At 38.4% G+C, this 16,715-nt stretch overlaps 1 protein-coding gene across 10 annotated transcripts in view; it reads left to right on the top strand.

Annotated features, from left to right (window-relative positions):
- HELZ (helicase with zinc finger) overlaps positions 1 to 16,715 on the top strand; it is a 147,046-nt gene that overhangs the window by 11,176 nt on the left and 119,155 nt on the right. For 8 of the 10 annotated variants that reach the window (XM_061393073.1, XM_061393076.1, XM_061393069.1 and 5 more), the window contains 2 exons: positions 9,622 to 9,849; positions 12,600 to 12,636. In XM_061393073.1, coding sequence (XP_061249057.1) covers positions 9,640 to 9,849; positions 12,600 to 12,636 — 247 coding nt within the window. In that variant the 5' untranslated portion in view covers positions 9,622 to 9,639. Of the gene's footprint in view, positions 1 to 5,573; positions 5,622 to 9,621; positions 9,850 to 12,599; positions 12,637 to 16,715 lie in introns of all 10 variants that reach the window. The other 2 variants (XM_061393071.1, XM_061393074.1) reach the window with 1 other exon arrangement.

The raw sequence follows: 16,715 nt of genomic DNA, 5'->3' as shown, positions 1-16,715 counted from the left end.
ATGGCACCCCACTCCGGTATTCTTGCCTGAGAAATCCCATGGCCAGAGGAGCCTGGCAGGCTGCAGTCCATGGGATTGCAAAGAGTTGAACACAAGAGTTTAGACTGAGCAACTAATCAATAGCAACATGTAGAATTACAGAATTTCAGGACTAGAAATGGTGTTAAAGATTTCTAATTCAGTTAGCTGTAGACAAGAAAGAATGTTCTCCTGTGTCTTAGCATTTCCACCTCTTTCCCATTTGAGAAAGGCATTTTGGGCAGCTGGTTCTATACTGGATCTTAGGGTCAAAATGAACTGTGTCTGACCCAAGGTTCATGGAATACAGCTTTGTAAGAGATCTGCTCTTCTGTTCAGCCAGTGACTAATTTCTTAGGCTTCTTTACAGTTTCCAACTGTGTCTTCTGAGTTATTTCACCATTTTTCCAGCTTCTTTAAGGGATGAGGTAGTGGTATTCAAATAAACGGATTTATTTTAAAAAAACTAGGTAAGTTAGAAATTAATGAGCCCAAGATCAATATAAACTGCTCCGATGATAAAAAGACTATATTCAATATTAATTGGAAGGAAATGTAAATATTATTCCTGGGTGCTAGCTATAATTTCTTAGTATGTAAAATAAGCCATCCCTTTTCAATCTTTTTTGGAAAAGATGAATTAAAGTATAAAATACAGTATATTTTATATTTATGAGAAATTATAACTTCTAGCCTATTTTGGGTTTTGGATCATTTTTTTAAGTTAAAGAAAATTTAGTTTAATTTATATTATGACAGTCTTTAGGCCAGAGAGCAAAGTTATAAGAATAGTATAATCAATACCCAATTCTTTGCCTTATATCAAGATTTGCATTCTCTGTTTCTCTGTCGAATAGAATTTTTTTCTTCTGAGCCAGCTGAAGGTAAGTGGCAGACATCTTAGATGGCATTTCATTCACACTTCAACAGGTGTCTCCTAAGAAGGAGAGCATTTTTCTTTATAGATATAATACCATTATCACACCTAAGAAAATAATTCAGTAATACTAATGGTTATACTGCCAGGTATCAAGCCCATATATAATTTTTCCCATTTTCCCCAAATGTATTTCTTTATTTTTATCTCTTTTAATTTCTTTTGATGTAGAATAGTTATCTTCTTCCTTTTTTGTTTTTCAGATAATTAAGCATTGAAAGTGAAAGTCGTTTAGTTGTGTCAGAGTCTTTGTGACCGCATGGACTGTATGCTGCTGCTGCTACTAAGTCGCCTCAGTCGTGTCCGACTCTGTGCAACCCCATAGAGGGCAGCCCACTAGGCTCCCCTGTCCCTGGGATTCTCCAGGCAAGAACACTGGAGTGGGTTGCCATTTCCTTTTCCAATGCATGGAAGTGAATAGTCCATGGAATTCTCCAGGCCAGAATACTGGAGTGGGTAGCCATTCCCTTCTCCAGGGGATCTTTCCAACCTAGGGATCGAACCCAGGTCTCCTGCATTGTGGGCAGATTCTTTACCAGCTGAGCCACAAGGGAAGTCCAAGAATACTGGAGTGGGTAGCCTATCCCTTCTCCAGTGGATATTCCCGACCCAGGAATTGAACCAGGGTCTCCTGCATTGCAGGCGGATTCTTTACCAGCTGAGCTATCAGGGAATTAAGCATGTTGCTTGTTAAAAAATTAGAAAATGCAAATTAATTTTTAAAACTCTGTCATCTACCACTCAGAGATACCTACTTTTAATACTGGAATAATTGCAGACTTAGAGAAAGTTGTAAATGTAGGTCAGAGTTCTCATACATTCTTAACCTGCCATTGTTAATATCTTACATTTTTAAGATACATTTGTCAAATCTAAGAAATCATCATTGGAAAATTAGTATTAGCAAATTTCCAGATTTTATTTGAATTTCTCATTTTCCCAAAAAGCCCATTTCCTGCTCAGCGTCCACATTGGATGTTGTTGTCATGTCCTCTGGGCTCTGACAGTTTCTCAGATTTTTCTGTTTTTTTTTTTAATGACAATTTTTGAAGAGTCCTGGTTCAGGTATTTCATAGAATGTCCCTCAATTTGGATTTATCTGATGTTCTCCCTATGATTAGACTGGAGTTAAAACTTTGGGGAAGGAGATATTTACTTTTAATATTTTGTTTCATCTTTCTCTCTCTGGACTTTTTATATAAAATATTCTCTCTATATATAGATACATATCTCTCTCTATATAGAGAGATATATATTCTCTCTATATATGTTATCTCTCTATATATAGATATATAGGTATCCAGGCCCAGGATATAGACTATTACTTTATAATCTGCTAGATTTTTATTTATAAAATGGGACTGCACTGTAGATATTATTTTATAATCTGCTTTGGTTATTTCACGTCTTTCAAGTAACCCCTGGTCTTAGTTTCTGTAAAACACTGTTCTGAATTTCAAACATCTGATTTGAAAATATAGTTCTAAAACATAGACTGTTGGTAATTTGAAGAGAGCCTTTAAGAGGAATGATGGTGGTCATTGTGTGGTACCCTTTTGTTTTAATTGTGCAGTTGGCTCTCTTATGTTGGTTTGTGTTTAATTACTGTTATGTGTTTGCAAGGCTACACAGATAATCTGGAAGGGAAAATGAAGAAATACAAATGACAGAAAATGTTTTATAATAAAATTCTCTTGGCAAGCAGCAACCTTTTCGCAAAGTCAGCCTTTTAATATAGTTTACTTGCTTTATAAATATGGTTTTTTGTTTTTTCATGTCTTTATTGATTAGTAAGCATGTTAAATGATTTGGCAGGAGGCTCAAAGTCGTCAAGAAATAATTTGGAATTACTGATCCAGAACTGCTGACAGTTCTCAAAAATGGGTTAGGAAAAGTCAAAGTGATGGATGGAAAAAAAGTCTTAATTTTAGCTCGTGATGTAACTTTTCTTAAATTTAGAGTTTCTTTTTTTATAATTTACTAAAACAGATAGTAGACAGTCCATCACGATATTATTTTATGTTTTTAAAGCATTTTGATTTGCTATATTGAATTTCATTCATTCTGGAAATTAGGAGAATTTACCTCTTTAAGAAAGAGATTATTCAAAGTAGAATATGATTGATGATCTTAGCTTTCCGTTTTCTTCTCAGTAGGCGTACTCTGTCTTCTAATACTTCTTGCATACTCAGTGATTTTATAAGTTTTAGAGGAAAATGCAAGTCTGGCCGAATATTAAGCACAATACAATAAATAAAGCTTTTTTACTTCACAGAATATTCTGTCTGTGTATCCCATAGATTCATCACAGATTCTAGTTTTGGATAAAAGCAACTGCATTTTAAGAGAATACAACATCCCTATGACATTGCTATTTGAATGAGAATTGAGTTTGGTTCAGGACAGTTCCTGGAATGCTTGGCATTTAGGTTACCTTAGGTCAACTCTTTTGGAAATTCAATTAAAGTATTTATTGAATGGTTTTAGTGAATAGGATGGTTGTCATGGGAATATAGATGATATAAAACAGGACTCTTATTTCTAAGATAGTTGTATTGGTCAGATAAGGCATCCAAGATAATGACGTGTAAGAGGCAGACCATCCTATCAGTTCAGTTCAGTTTGGTCGCTCAGTTGTGTCCGACTCTTTGCAACCCCATGGACTGCAGCATGCCAGGCCTCGCTGTCCATCACCAACTCCTGGAGTTTACTCAAACTCATGTCCATTGAGTCATTGATGCCATCCAGCCATCTCATCCTCTGTTGTCCCCTTCTCCCACCTTCAATCTTTCCCAGCATCAGGGTCTTTTCAAATGAGTCAGCTCTTCACATCAGGTGGCCAAAGTATTGGAGTTTCAGCCTCAACATCAGTCCTTCCAATGAATATTCAGGACTGATTTCCTTTAGGATTGACTGGTTGGATCTCCTTGCAGTCCAAGAGACTCTTAAGAGTCTTCTCCAACACCACAGTTCAAAAGCGTCAATTCTTCGGCGCTCAACTTTCTTTATAGTCCAACTCTCACATCCATACACGACTACTGGAAAAACCATAGCCTCTACTAGACGGACCTTTGTTGGCAAAGTAACGTCTCTGCTTTTTAACATGCTGTCTAGGTTGGTCATAACTTTTCTCCCAAGGAGTAAGTGTCTTTTAAAAAATTTTATGGCTGCAGTCACCATCTGCAGTGATTTTGGAGCCCCCCAAAATAAAGTCTGTCACTGTTTCCACTGTTTCCCTATCTATTTGCCATGAAGTGATGGGACCGGATGCCATGATCTTTGTTTTCTGAATGTTGAGCTTTAAGCCAACTTTTTGACTCTCCTCTTTCACTTTCATCAAGAGGCTCTTTAGTTCTTCTTCACTTTCTGCCATAAGGGTGGTGTCATCTGCATGTCTGAGGTTATTGATATTTCTCCCAGCAATCTTGATTCCAGCTTGTGCTTCATCCAGCCCAGTGTTTCTCATGATGTACTCTGCATGTAAGTTAAATAAGCAGGGTGACAATATACAGCCTTGACGTACTCCTTTTAGGAAGACTATCCTATAGGAATTAATTTTGGTTTTGGGAGGATCATCCTTAGGGTAATAGACCTTGAAGTGTGCATTTAAAGCTGGGCAGGATTTAGGTCCACAGAGAGGAGGGAAGGGTGTTTGTGTAGAGCAAAGGCGTTGGCAGAGACTCAGGCTGGACTGTGCTTGGGGCCTGTGTGGAGAACGGTGGGAAGGTTCTGTTGTAGTCAGACTGTGGGTGGCCTGGTTATTTGGTGATGAGCTCGGGTACTATTTTATAGGATGCCATCTCTAAAGTGACTCCTGACTGTCTAACCCCTCAGGAAAGAGTATACACTTTCCTGCCGCAGAGTCCCCCACTGCCGTGACGTCCAGTGGGGAGAAGGAGGCACGTTCTGCAGTGGGTTCCTTAATACCGTATCAGTCTGGCTTTTCTTTCGTCACAGTACAGTAACTTTCTAAAACAGTCTTGTTTTCAGGATAATAATTGGGTTTCCACAGGGAAAATAATAATGTGTGAGGCAGACAAAATGCAAATTACTGACTTAAAAAAATGAATCTCTAATTTTTTTATAGTATTTCTCTTGTTTAAACTTTGTTTTGTTATGTAAAAAACATATTTTATTGTATTTTTCTTCAGGTTTCATACGGTTTTTATTATTTATATAGTTTAATAATTAAAGAGAAGGTGGGGTCTAACGAAGGACTGATCATGGATGTTAGTAATTTCTATTCAGGTGGAAATAATGGTAACGTTTAGTACAACTCATCGATCTTCTAAAACTTTTACAAATGCAGCCTGATTCATTCCAGCCAAGTTAATTATGAGGTAGATAATTTTTTTCCCCTAATGGAGACAAATGTAAAAGACAGAGATACAGAAATAATCTTCAATTTAGGTTGAAGAAATTTTAGTTACTGCTATTGGTTCCTGCTGTTTGATCATAGTTCATTTTTGTTTTTTGAAGTCTGTCTCTAATCAAGTAAGATTTAATTTTTTAGAAATAAAAGAGGACCGTGACTAATAAGAAAAGTCAATTTTAGGATAATAATTAAATATTTTAAAAAATATAATGGTATTAATACATTTCATGACTTGATTTCCAGGTGATCTGTTGGTTTTCCTTGTACTGTCACAGAAGGAAGTCCACATTGGTATGAGAATGATGCTTATAAATCACCACCCTTCTTATCAGCTGTCACTGAACATGTCGTAGTCCAGGCCATTCTGCCCAGCACCTCTGTGGTGAACTGTTGATTTCATTTTTCTTCCCATATTTACTTTTGGTCCCGGACCAGTTTTCTAGCTATGATGGAATTCTTCAGAAGTATCCTATGTTTTTTATGTAGTGAACTACTCATTGATCTGTTTGGAGAAATTCTTTCTGAGGCTATATTCTTGCCTCTGAAATGTACGAAGGGAAAAGTACAGGTTTTCCATTTATTAACAAACTTACCCTTCTTTATCTCTTTGCAGTTTTTAAAATCCGTGTCCGTTGTGACATTGATATTCATATTTTAAAAACGAATAACATTTTTTTCTTAAAATAATTAAACAGTAAAATGGACTTTTTTTTTAGTAATACAGTTCTATTAATATAACGTGTAATTGTGCAGCCATCAGTACAATCAGAATACAGAATATTATCACCCCCTAAAATTCCCTAATGTTATCCTTTTAGGTAACTGTCCCCATCCTATAATGTCTGCAACCACTGATGTTTCCTCCACCCCTTTAGTTTTATCTTTTTGAGGATGTCATATAAATAGAATCATGAAGTATGTAAACTTCTAAACTGGGTTCTTTTACGCTTTGAGCTTCATCTAAGTTATGGCATAAATTGAAAGCTTGTTCCTTTTTATTACTGAGTAGTTTTCTATTGTCAGTCATTAAAGGACATTTGGGTTGTTTCCAGTTTTTTTAACATTTTTGAATAGAGATGCTGTAAACATTTGTGTACAGGTTTTTCTGCAAACATAGATTTCATTTCTTTAAGGTAGCTGCTTGTGGGGAGAGGGGATTGCTGGATGATATACTGAGTGTATTTTTAATTTTGTAAGAAGCTGTCAACCCTCTTCCCAGAGTGACTGTACTATTTTATATTCATACTAGCAATGTATGAGAGTTCCAGCTATTCTAACATCACTGACATTACCATTATTTTTCGTTTAGCCATTCTAATAGGTCGGAGAAGGCAATGGCAACCCACTCCAATGGTACTCTTGCCTGGAAAATCCCATGGACGGAGGAGCCTGGTAGGCTGCAGTCCATGGAGTCCCTAAGAGTCAGACATGACTGAGCGACTTCACTTTCACTTTTCACTTTCTTGCATTGGAGAAGGAAATGGCAACCCACTCCAGTGTTCTTGCCTTGAGAATCCCAGGGACGAGGGGAGCCTGGTGGGCTGCCATTTATGGGGTCGCACAGAGTTGGACACGACTGAAGTGATTTAGCAGCAGCAGCAGCAGCATTCTAATAAGTATATAGTAATATCTAATCAGGAGAAGGCAATGGCAACCCACTCCAGTACTCTTGCCTGGAAAATCCCATGCATGGAGGAGCCTGGTGCGCTGTAGTCCATGGGGTCACGAAAAGTTGGACACGACTGAGCGACTTCACTTTCACTTTTCACTTTCATGCATTGGAGAAGGAAATGGCAACCAAAAACTCCAGTGTTCTTGCCTGGAGAATCCCAGGGACAGGAGCCTGGTGGGCTGCCGTCTATGGGGTCGCACAGAGTCGGACACGACTGAAGTGACTTAGCAGCAGCAGCAGCAATATCTAATTACGGTTTTAATTTGTGTTTCTCTAATGACTGATGCCATTGAACATCTTTTCATGTGCTTATTTGCCATCGTTATATCTTCTTAGTGGAGTATCTTTTGCCCAGCTTTTCATTGGGCTGTTTTCTTCCTCTTGAGTTTTGAGAATTCTTCGTATATTTGGATACAAATCCTTTTTCAGATATTTGCAATTGGTTTTCTCTGCAGTTGCAGTGATTTGCAAGTGGTTTTCTCACAGTCTTTAGCTTTGCTTTTCATTCTTTTTCATTCTTTTAATATAATAGCATTTTTCAAAGAGCAAAAATGTTTAGTTTTGATAAAGTCCATTTCATGCTTTTTTTCTTTTTATGTATTATACTAAAATGGAAAATTTTCTTTTAATAAATTTCTATTCTATGAAAGTGGTAAAAAGCAACTTAGTGATGGGAATGTTCTCATAAAGTTGACTTTAGGGGAAGGTGTGAATTTTATCATTTTCTGGAAAAGTGGTGCTAATTAATATACTCCGTAGTTTGGGGACCATCTAGAACTTTTGCTTAACAAAAGGATGCAATTGGTTTAGTTTGGTGAGGATCTTCACACTTTTTATAAAAAATGGTAATCACTAGCTGGTCGTAATGCAGAACTATGTAGGAATTAGTCCTTAAGACTGTTCCAGGGTTAAAGTAGTGCTGTATTATATTCACAATTGATGCTTTTGGGAGTGTCTTCAGTTTCTGCTCCACTGGAACATCGCTAGAACTCACAGTCAGTGTCCTGGCTAAAAGTGTGAGCTACATCAGAATGTCTAGATTTGAATCCTGCCCTTTATGTACATTATAACTGTGGGTGAGCAACTTAACTTCTCTGTGCTTCAATTTCCTTATCTGTAAGTGGGAATGATAATAACACCCACCTTGTAAGGTCATTATGAGGAAATGAGATGACACAATATACATTATATATCTCAGCAGCGTCTGGCACAGCATGTGTTCAGCAAATGGCTCTTGCTATTACTTTTATTATTATTGCTGAAATAGCTTTATGATAAAATTATTTAAATAAATGTTTTGTAATATTTTCAGTAGTCAAGATAACCACATATCACACTAAGTCATTTTTCTTCCATTTTTTCTCTTTATACTTGTTATTATTAAAATGCCCACATTTTTCTCTTAATACTTTTTATTATTAATCAGTAATTGTGGCCTAATTGTTACTAATTATCATGTATATATACACTGTTTTGTAAGAGAACTATCAGTTTGTTTTTCACATCCTGTGAGGTACTAATCAGATATGCACATACATATCAATTAGCTTCCCGCTGCCTGAAACAGCACCAAAACTGGCTTAGGCCAGAAAGAAATTTGAGTTAGGCTCACCTAACTACAAAGTCAGGCACAGCAAGCTGGATTCAGGACTCAGGTGAAGTTGTTGGGGCTCAGGTTCTCCCCGTGATTCAGCTCTGCCTTTTCCTGGATGGACTTCAGTTGTTGACGTTGCATATAGAAACATGACTGCAGCATATCCACCCCCTGTAGCTGCTCAGAGTTTAGATTCAGCGGGAAAGAGCACCAGCCTCTTTCCCAGAAGCCTCAGCAAAAGTCTCATGATGTCTCATTAGTTCTTATGGGGTCACATATCTGACCTTGAGCCAGTCTGTCCCTGAGTTTGGGGCTTTGAGACTCAGATTGGCCAGTTCTGGTCACATGACACTCGTTGATTTTCTTTTCTTTTCTTTTTTTGGTGGAGCCCTCTCTTCAGGGGCCACATTTCCTCAGAGTGGGGGAGAGGTAATGACTCAGGGGAATCATGGGCTTTTATTACCAGAAAAGGGGATGGCTGGATACTGGGTGGTCAAACAGCTTAATGTGACATTAGGCTCTTTTAGTAGATCAGAAGCAGATCACAGGAGTCAGTGGACTTGGATTCGAATTTTGGTTTCTGATTCCAGCTTTTTTGTCTGTGAAATTTTTTGTATTGGTGGGCAAAAATCCCACACGATACGGCCTTTGATTCTCTGTAGCCTTAGTTGCAGAATTATTAGACTGAAAGTTGGAGGTTGCATAGGAAGCATTTTTCCACTTTCTGGTTATAAAAGAAAAGAGAAGCCTCATGGCTTGCTATGTTTTGTAATACTCAGCATCATATTTCATATATAAATTTGTCTCACTTATAAATTTGATGTATAGTTGGTAGTGTGATCCTGACTTGAGAAGTATAGATTTTGTAGCATCAGTAGCTGCTGCTCAGCTGTGACCTTGATCAAAAGGCTGGTTGACAGTAACTATTCAGATAGATAATTAAGCCAGCTGAGATAGGAATGGGGCTAGAATTTATAATTAATAGGTTTTTGAAACCTTCTCTTGTTCTTTCTCCATGTCTTTAGGATTTTTGTCCCTGAGTCATGGAAGACAGAAGAGCTGAGAAGTCATGTGAACAAGCATGTGAATCACTGAAGAGGCAGGACTATGAGATGGCCCTCCAGCACTGCACAGAGGCCCTCCTTTCTCTTGGCCAGTACTCCGTGGCCGACTTTACAGGGCCCTGTCCGCTGGAGATAGAGAGCATCAAGATCGAGAGTCTTCTTTATAGAATTGCCTCCTTTTTGCAGCTGGTGAGTAGACATTGTCAATAAGCCAATGGTAAACCATGTTAAATGACCTTTTTCTTTGAGTGGGGACTGTTGTTGGTCATTTCCTCTGCAAATCACCAAATTCTGGGCTGAGGAGTTGTGTGAAGTGGCTAGGGATTGCTGAATATCTTTGATGGCAAGCAACTGTGTTTTTAAGACCTGAAAGTTTTACTGTTGTATAGCATTTTTTTACTATCCACTCAATTCAACAAATATTTATTGAATGCATACTATGTGGTGGATGCTGTTCTAGGTATTTGTTTTATGTTGGTGAAAAAGAAAGATCTCTCCCTAGTACTTTTTCTAGTATTGTGGAGGGGCAGGCAATAAAGAATAGGCATTATAAGTAAGTAAACACTTTGGATTGTTAGAAGGTAACAGTTTGCATGAAAAAAGACATAAAATAGAAGGTTTCTAGGGTTAGGGGTAGGGTTGCAATTTTTAAGTTACAGGCAGAGGGAACTTCAGTGCAGACTTCCTCAGGCAGGAGCATGCCTGCTGCATTTGAGGGACAGCTCTGGAGTCCAGTGTGTGGGAGTAAAGCACATGATGAGGGAGTGCAACAAGGTGGCTAGACCCTGTGGGGTCTCCAGGTCACTGTGAGGTCTGGTTTCTGTTCTGCTTGAGGCAGAGCACTCTTGTGGGATTTTGAGCAGGGCAGTGGCGTGATCTGATATAATAGGAATTATTTGGTCTCTGTTGAGAATAGAGTTTAAAGTATAAGGGTTAAGAGTAGATGCAGAGACTAGTTTGGAAGCTATTAGAATAATATAGGCCAGAGATTAAAAGACGCTTACTCCTTGGAAGGAAAGTTATGACCAACCTAGACAGCACATTAAAAAGCAGAGACATTATTTTGTCAACAAATGTCCCCGTCTATTCAAGGCTATGGTTTTTCCTGTGGTCATGTATGGATGTGAGAGTTGGACTGTGAAGAAGGCTGAGCACTGAAGAATTGATGCTTTTGAACTGTGGTGTTGGAGAAGACTCTTGAGAGTCCCTTGGGCCGCAAGGAGATCCAACCAGTCCATCCTAAAGGAGATCAGTCCTGGGTGTCCATTGGAAGGAATAATGTTGAGGCTGAAACTCCAATACTTTGGCCACCTGATGCGAAGAGCTGACTCATTTGAAAGACCCTGATGCTAGGAAAGATTGAGGGCAGGAGGAGAAGGGGACGACAGAGGGTGCGATAGTTGGATGGCATCACCGACTCAATGGACATGGGTTTGGGTGAACTCTGGGAGTTGGTGATGGACAGGGAGGCCTGGCGTGCTGCAGTTCATGGAGTCGCAAAGAGTCGGACACAACTGAGCGACTGAACTGAACTGAACTGAACTGAGGCCAGAGATGAAGTGGCTTAGATCAAAATGGTAACCATGGAGGTGGTGAGAAGTGGTTTGTTTCTGGCGATAATTTGAAGGTAGAATGAAACAGATTTCCTAGTGTACGGAAGGCAGAGAGTGAGAGATCTAGAGCAGTCATAGTTCACTTACTTTGACTTTTTCTGTCTGAGCGTTTGGAAGAGTGGAGTTGCCTTCCACTGAGATGAGGGTCTGTGGATGGGGAGCAGGTTTTATGGGAAAGAGTTCGTTTTAGACACACTGAGTTTGAGATGACACTTAGATACCCAGCCAGAGATGTGGAGTAAGCAGCTGGATGTGCGTGTGTGAAGTCTGGGCTGCAGATGTTACTTTCAGAGTCTGTGGTCTGTGGATGATAAGAGCCTCAGGCCTGGGTTAGATCACTAGGGAGTGAGTATAGACAGGAGGAGATGACTGAGGACTTGGTCTTACGCACTGGTTTAAGAGTTGGGGAGAAGAAGCAAAGCATCCTGAAGAGCAACCCATGAGGCTAAGGAAAACTATGAGAGCAGGGTGTCCTGGGAGCCAAAGGAGGAGAACCTGTCCAAGTGAGCAGATGTTCAGCATGTCCATTGCTGGAATAGACGTGGAGAATTGAGAATAGACAAAAAATGACAGTGTATCTCCATGGGTGCATGTAAATATGTCTGACTGGTGGCAGCCACTGGTGATTTACATGGGGTGGGGAGTGAGAGCTTGATAACAAAGAGTTTAAGAGAAAGTCAGAAAAAAAAAAGAAAATCAGATGGAAGGAATTTGAATACATGATACAGACAGTTCTTGAGGAGCTTTGCCCCATTGAAGCACACACACACCCAAAAGGAATGGAAACTAGTGGGAGACGTGAAGTCAAGAAAAGGGTTTTTTCAGATGAGAGAAATAAGAACTTGTTTGTTTATAGGACTAAACTGAAAGAAAACAAAAAATTAATGATGTATGAGAAACAGAAGAGGCTTGCCAGAGCTATGTTCTTGAGCATATCTGCACAGGTGGTAGGCCTGTGGGACAGGCGGGAGGCAGAGGGGTGCAGGAAGTAGACAGTCGGGGTGGTGACCCTCATAGACAGTCTCTGCAGGACAGCTGTTCACTCAGCAGAGTGAGGAGCTGAGGATGAGGATGGGGTAGAGGGTTCTGGTGACTTGAGGTTAGAGGAGGTGAGAAAGAGGGAGTAAATGGCTAGGGAAGTATGCGGTGAGGTTTACTTGGAGAGGATTGTGTAATCCTCAGCACATGAGTTAGCCTTGGTCTGTGAGTAGTAAATTTGCAACATTAATGATTAAACTTTGAAACAAAGCTGCAGCCTTTTGATAAAATCTCTGTTTTAAGAGGCCTTGAACTACTAAACTTTATCTTGTGTCTTTTATTTTGCAGAAAAACTATGGGCAAGCTGATGAAGATTGTAGGCATGGTATGTTTAAAAACAAGATTCTCTTCTGCTTTGAAGATTTTGAAGTATTTCATTGAGTAATGTTTAAGATTTGATATTTTCATGTACTGATTTCAGTGGTGATTTTAATATGAAAAAACTCCACTTTGTGGTGATGACTAATCTGGGTGCTTTCCTGGCATGACGGGCGTGCACGTGAGCATGGTCCCTGCTCACGAGTGGTGGCATTGCTGCCACTCCCTTGGGAACACTGATAATGCCCTTTGAAAGTGTGTGAGTGTTTTCAGTCAACAGAGAGCTATATTTTAAGAACTATAACACATAACACACATTGATCGAAATGTTAAGCTTGGATAAACTGGAAAGCTGGACCTCTGTCTCCTACAGTGTTTTTTTTCCCCTTCATTAGAAGATTTTCCTTAGAAGAGACTGACTAGAATGCTCTTTGGTGCTTTTTCCTGTTTTCTTTTGGTCAGGAAATTGATTAATAAGATTCTTGCTCTTTGGGTGCTCATAGACTAGAAATCCTTTTCTTCGAGATTGCTGCCGTTTTCTAGAGTGAGTCTAGGAGTGAGTGGGAGAAGGGTTCAGTGTGCATTCTCACACACTCTTGGTGAGAGTTTTGCACAGCTCAGTGATTTGGATAATGGAATGCTTCAATTATCTAAATGGGGAAGGAGGGCTGAGGTGTTTAACGTAAATTAAAGTTCTTTTCCTGTTTGTTCTTTTGTGTCAAAACTTTTTCAAAGTACTAGCTATTTTTGTTGTAAACCTTACAGAATGTAAATCTTATCTACTTCTGTAACATATTGGACACATTGAACCATTCATTGATGATACAGTGACCTCTCTGTAAACCTTGCTTCATAGAATTGTGCACCTTGGGAGATGACTGGCCTTTGAGAGATACTGAGTGCAATCTTTACTACCTGTAGATGTTTAAAGGTTGCTAACAAGCCATATAATAAGTCGAATAACATAGAAGGGCCCCTGCCCCTCCCCCTAAGAGGAGGTCGTGCCGTTAGTGTGCTGCATCTTCTTCACCTTTCTCTGTAGTGAGCGCAAATGCTCGTAATACATGACATACGTACATGGGCTTTTTATTTAAAAATTAAAAAAGAATTATGTGATCATAACAAAATTGCTTGCTTTCTTAGCAATATAGATCATGGATATCTTACTGAGTTAATAATGCATCAGCTCCAGCTCCTATACCATAGTCCGTGGTGTAGATAGCCACCATTTATTCAGCTGTTCCCATGGTGGTGGGCGTTCAGGTGGCTCTACTTTTCTAGTTTGTCACAATTCACCCTGTAATAACCATACATTGTTTCTCACTGCTGCCTTTGTTTCTGTGTGGTAGTCTTAAAAGTTAGATACCTGGATGAAGGAGTTTTAAAAATTGAATGTCTGGGTTAAAATATACATATAATTTTAATAGACACTTTCGGATTAGTTTCAAATGCACACATTTTTAAATAGTTCAGAAAAAAATTAGTGAAGTAAATACGGCAAAAGATGGCAACCTAAGTTTTAAGAATATGAATGCTTATTATACTATTTACCCTAGTTTCTCATTCTAAATTTTTCATAATTTAGAAAATTATGAAAAATTTTCATATCTCATTTCACCGTCTTACATATCAGCAATATGTGAGAATGCCTGTTTCCTGTGATCTCACTAACTGGAACCTCTCAGTCTTGACATTGTGACAATCTCATGTGTGAGAAATTACCTCTTTCTTTAATTTTCGCTTCCTTGAGTACTAATGAGGTTGATACTTTTCATTTTTTGGAGACATACAAAGTCCCAGTAGATTAAAGGACTTGTAAAAAGTTGTGGAAGAGTAAATGTTGTTGGTGCAGGAGCACATGGAAAAATGTTGCATTTTTTGTTAATTGTTTTACTTGGCATTTTAAAGTTAGGTATTATTTTACAACTGCTGAATTAACAATATAAAAATTTAACCTGGAAACCTTGGAGATGAAGGCTAGGCCTGTTACCTGGAGTGTGAGCATAGTAGCATGAAAGTGTGTGTGTGTCCAAGCTCACCAGACTGTACATTGGTTACGTGCAGTTTTTGTGTACTGATTCTGCTTCTGCAATGTGGGGAGAAAACCACTGTCTCAGATAAGGTTGTAGTGAAGTGAGTGTGTGCTTGTGGTGGCAGCGGGCGGGGTATGAAGCAGAATACAGCTTGGTCATATGTTCGTACCTTTGACCCACTAATCTCAGTTCTGGGAGACTGTCCCAAGTAAATATTTCAAAAGAAGGAAAAAATTGTCTGTGGAATGGTTTTCATTGTGGTGCTGTGTGGAAAAGGGGGAAATTGGTTAGCTTGCAATAATGGTTCAATGATTACATTCTATGCATTCCTTGTAAGAACATGGAAATGCTTAGTTAATGTAAAGTTGTTCATTTGAAGTAGACATTTGGAAATATTGTCAAAAGTTTATGTGTATATATTGCTAGTTGTAGAGTTCTGCTTTTATATTATATATAATTTTTTCCTCTTCCCTTTTGGTAACTTTTTTTTTTTTTTGAAGTATAGTTGATTTACAGTATTACTTTAATTTCAGGTGTACAGCAAGGTTATTTTTATAAAAGATAAAATACCATGGTTAGGCAGTTAGTTAGTAATAAAAAACAAGACCAGAGTCTCGGCCTTTGTTAATTATTATACTGGTTTGTATGCTGGGTGCCCGAGCAGCTCCCTCTGCAGGGCCCCAGACCTAGTTTGCATTTGATGTACTGCAGGATCCCTTGCTGTCAGTATCAGCTTGCATTCCTTGCAGCTCTCAACAGGCTTCATTGCAGCTACCCTCCCCCCCTCTCCCTCCACTTGCTGCTTCTGAGCCTGATTTCACTTTCTCACACAGGGATGGGAAACCAGCCAGGCAGTCTTTGTCATGGAGTTAAAAAATTTAAATTCTTTTTTATTATGAAAAACCTACAAGGAGAAACTAGGGGAAATAATATAATAAGCATTCATATTCTTGAAACTTAGGTTGTCACCTTTTTGCCATATTTACTTGATTAATTTTCTTCTGAACTGCTTAAAAGTAATTATAGATACCATGATATTTATTCCTAAATACTTCAGTATGCATCTGTAATAAATAAGATCATAACTGTATAACCACAGCATTATTATTAACCTAATAAAAGTGACCATAATTCCCTAATATCCAAAACCCAATCCATAGTCAGATTTACCTGGTTGTCCCCAAAATGTGTGTGTATGTGTGTTTTTTTTAATGGCTGATTTGTTTAAGCCAGGAGCTGATCAGAGTCATAAGATTTGAAAGTTGGAGTTCTGCTTTAATAAACAGATTCTGAGTGAGGACTCAAGGGCATCTTGAGAATAAACCACACAGACTCTCAGTTCAGAGAGTTCATTTCTGAGTTTGGTGTTGTGTTCTGGATAGTGAGCATTGTCAAGCCAGGGGCCACGAGTAAGTCTGTTCATTACCTGAACATAAGCTGTATTTGGCATAACAGGAAAACTTCCATAAAATAAAGATTTTTCTTGTGCTTTTGAAATATTCATCATATAGGAAACTCACATTTTTTACACTAAAAAAATAGAATGAGGTAAATGGAGAAAGTGAAATCAAATAGTAGTCTTAGCAACTGAAAGAGATTTGTGCTACATATAATATGTAAGTCAAACTCAATCATTATAACAGTGGATATTTTTCATACAGCTGCAAGATTCTTAAACTCTAGCTGAGAGTGTCATTAATTTAAGAAATTAATACAAACAGGAGTTTGGGGCATCTATAGATATTTATTATATTAATACTTCCCCTGTGAAGTGATTCAGCAACCAAAAAGCCCTGTTGAATAGATGCTGACTGTCCTGAAAAAGGCAAATTGATACATGATTGATTGAATCTTCTACACTTGCCTTTTTTTCTGAAGAGTTTTCATTAAATAGATTTTATGGTAATTAAATTTTTTTGGAAAAATAGTTGATAAGGGTAATAATATTTATTCAGAATTTTCTCTGGGTCAGACCCTCTGAAATAGTTTGTTTAACCACATTGTAATACCATTCCAATTTTACAGGTGATGAGTGAGATTAAGTAACTTGCTT

The sequence above is a fragment of the Bos javanicus genome, chromosome 19 (assembly GCF_032452875.1).
Source record: "Bos javanicus breed banteng chromosome 19, ARS-OSU_banteng_1.0, whole genome shotgun sequence".
Lineage (NCBI taxonomy): Eukaryota > Metazoa > Chordata > Mammalia > Artiodactyla > Bovidae > Bos > Bos javanicus.
Note: the sequence above shows the minus strand (reverse complement) of the source record. Positions and strands in the feature narration are given on the sequence as shown.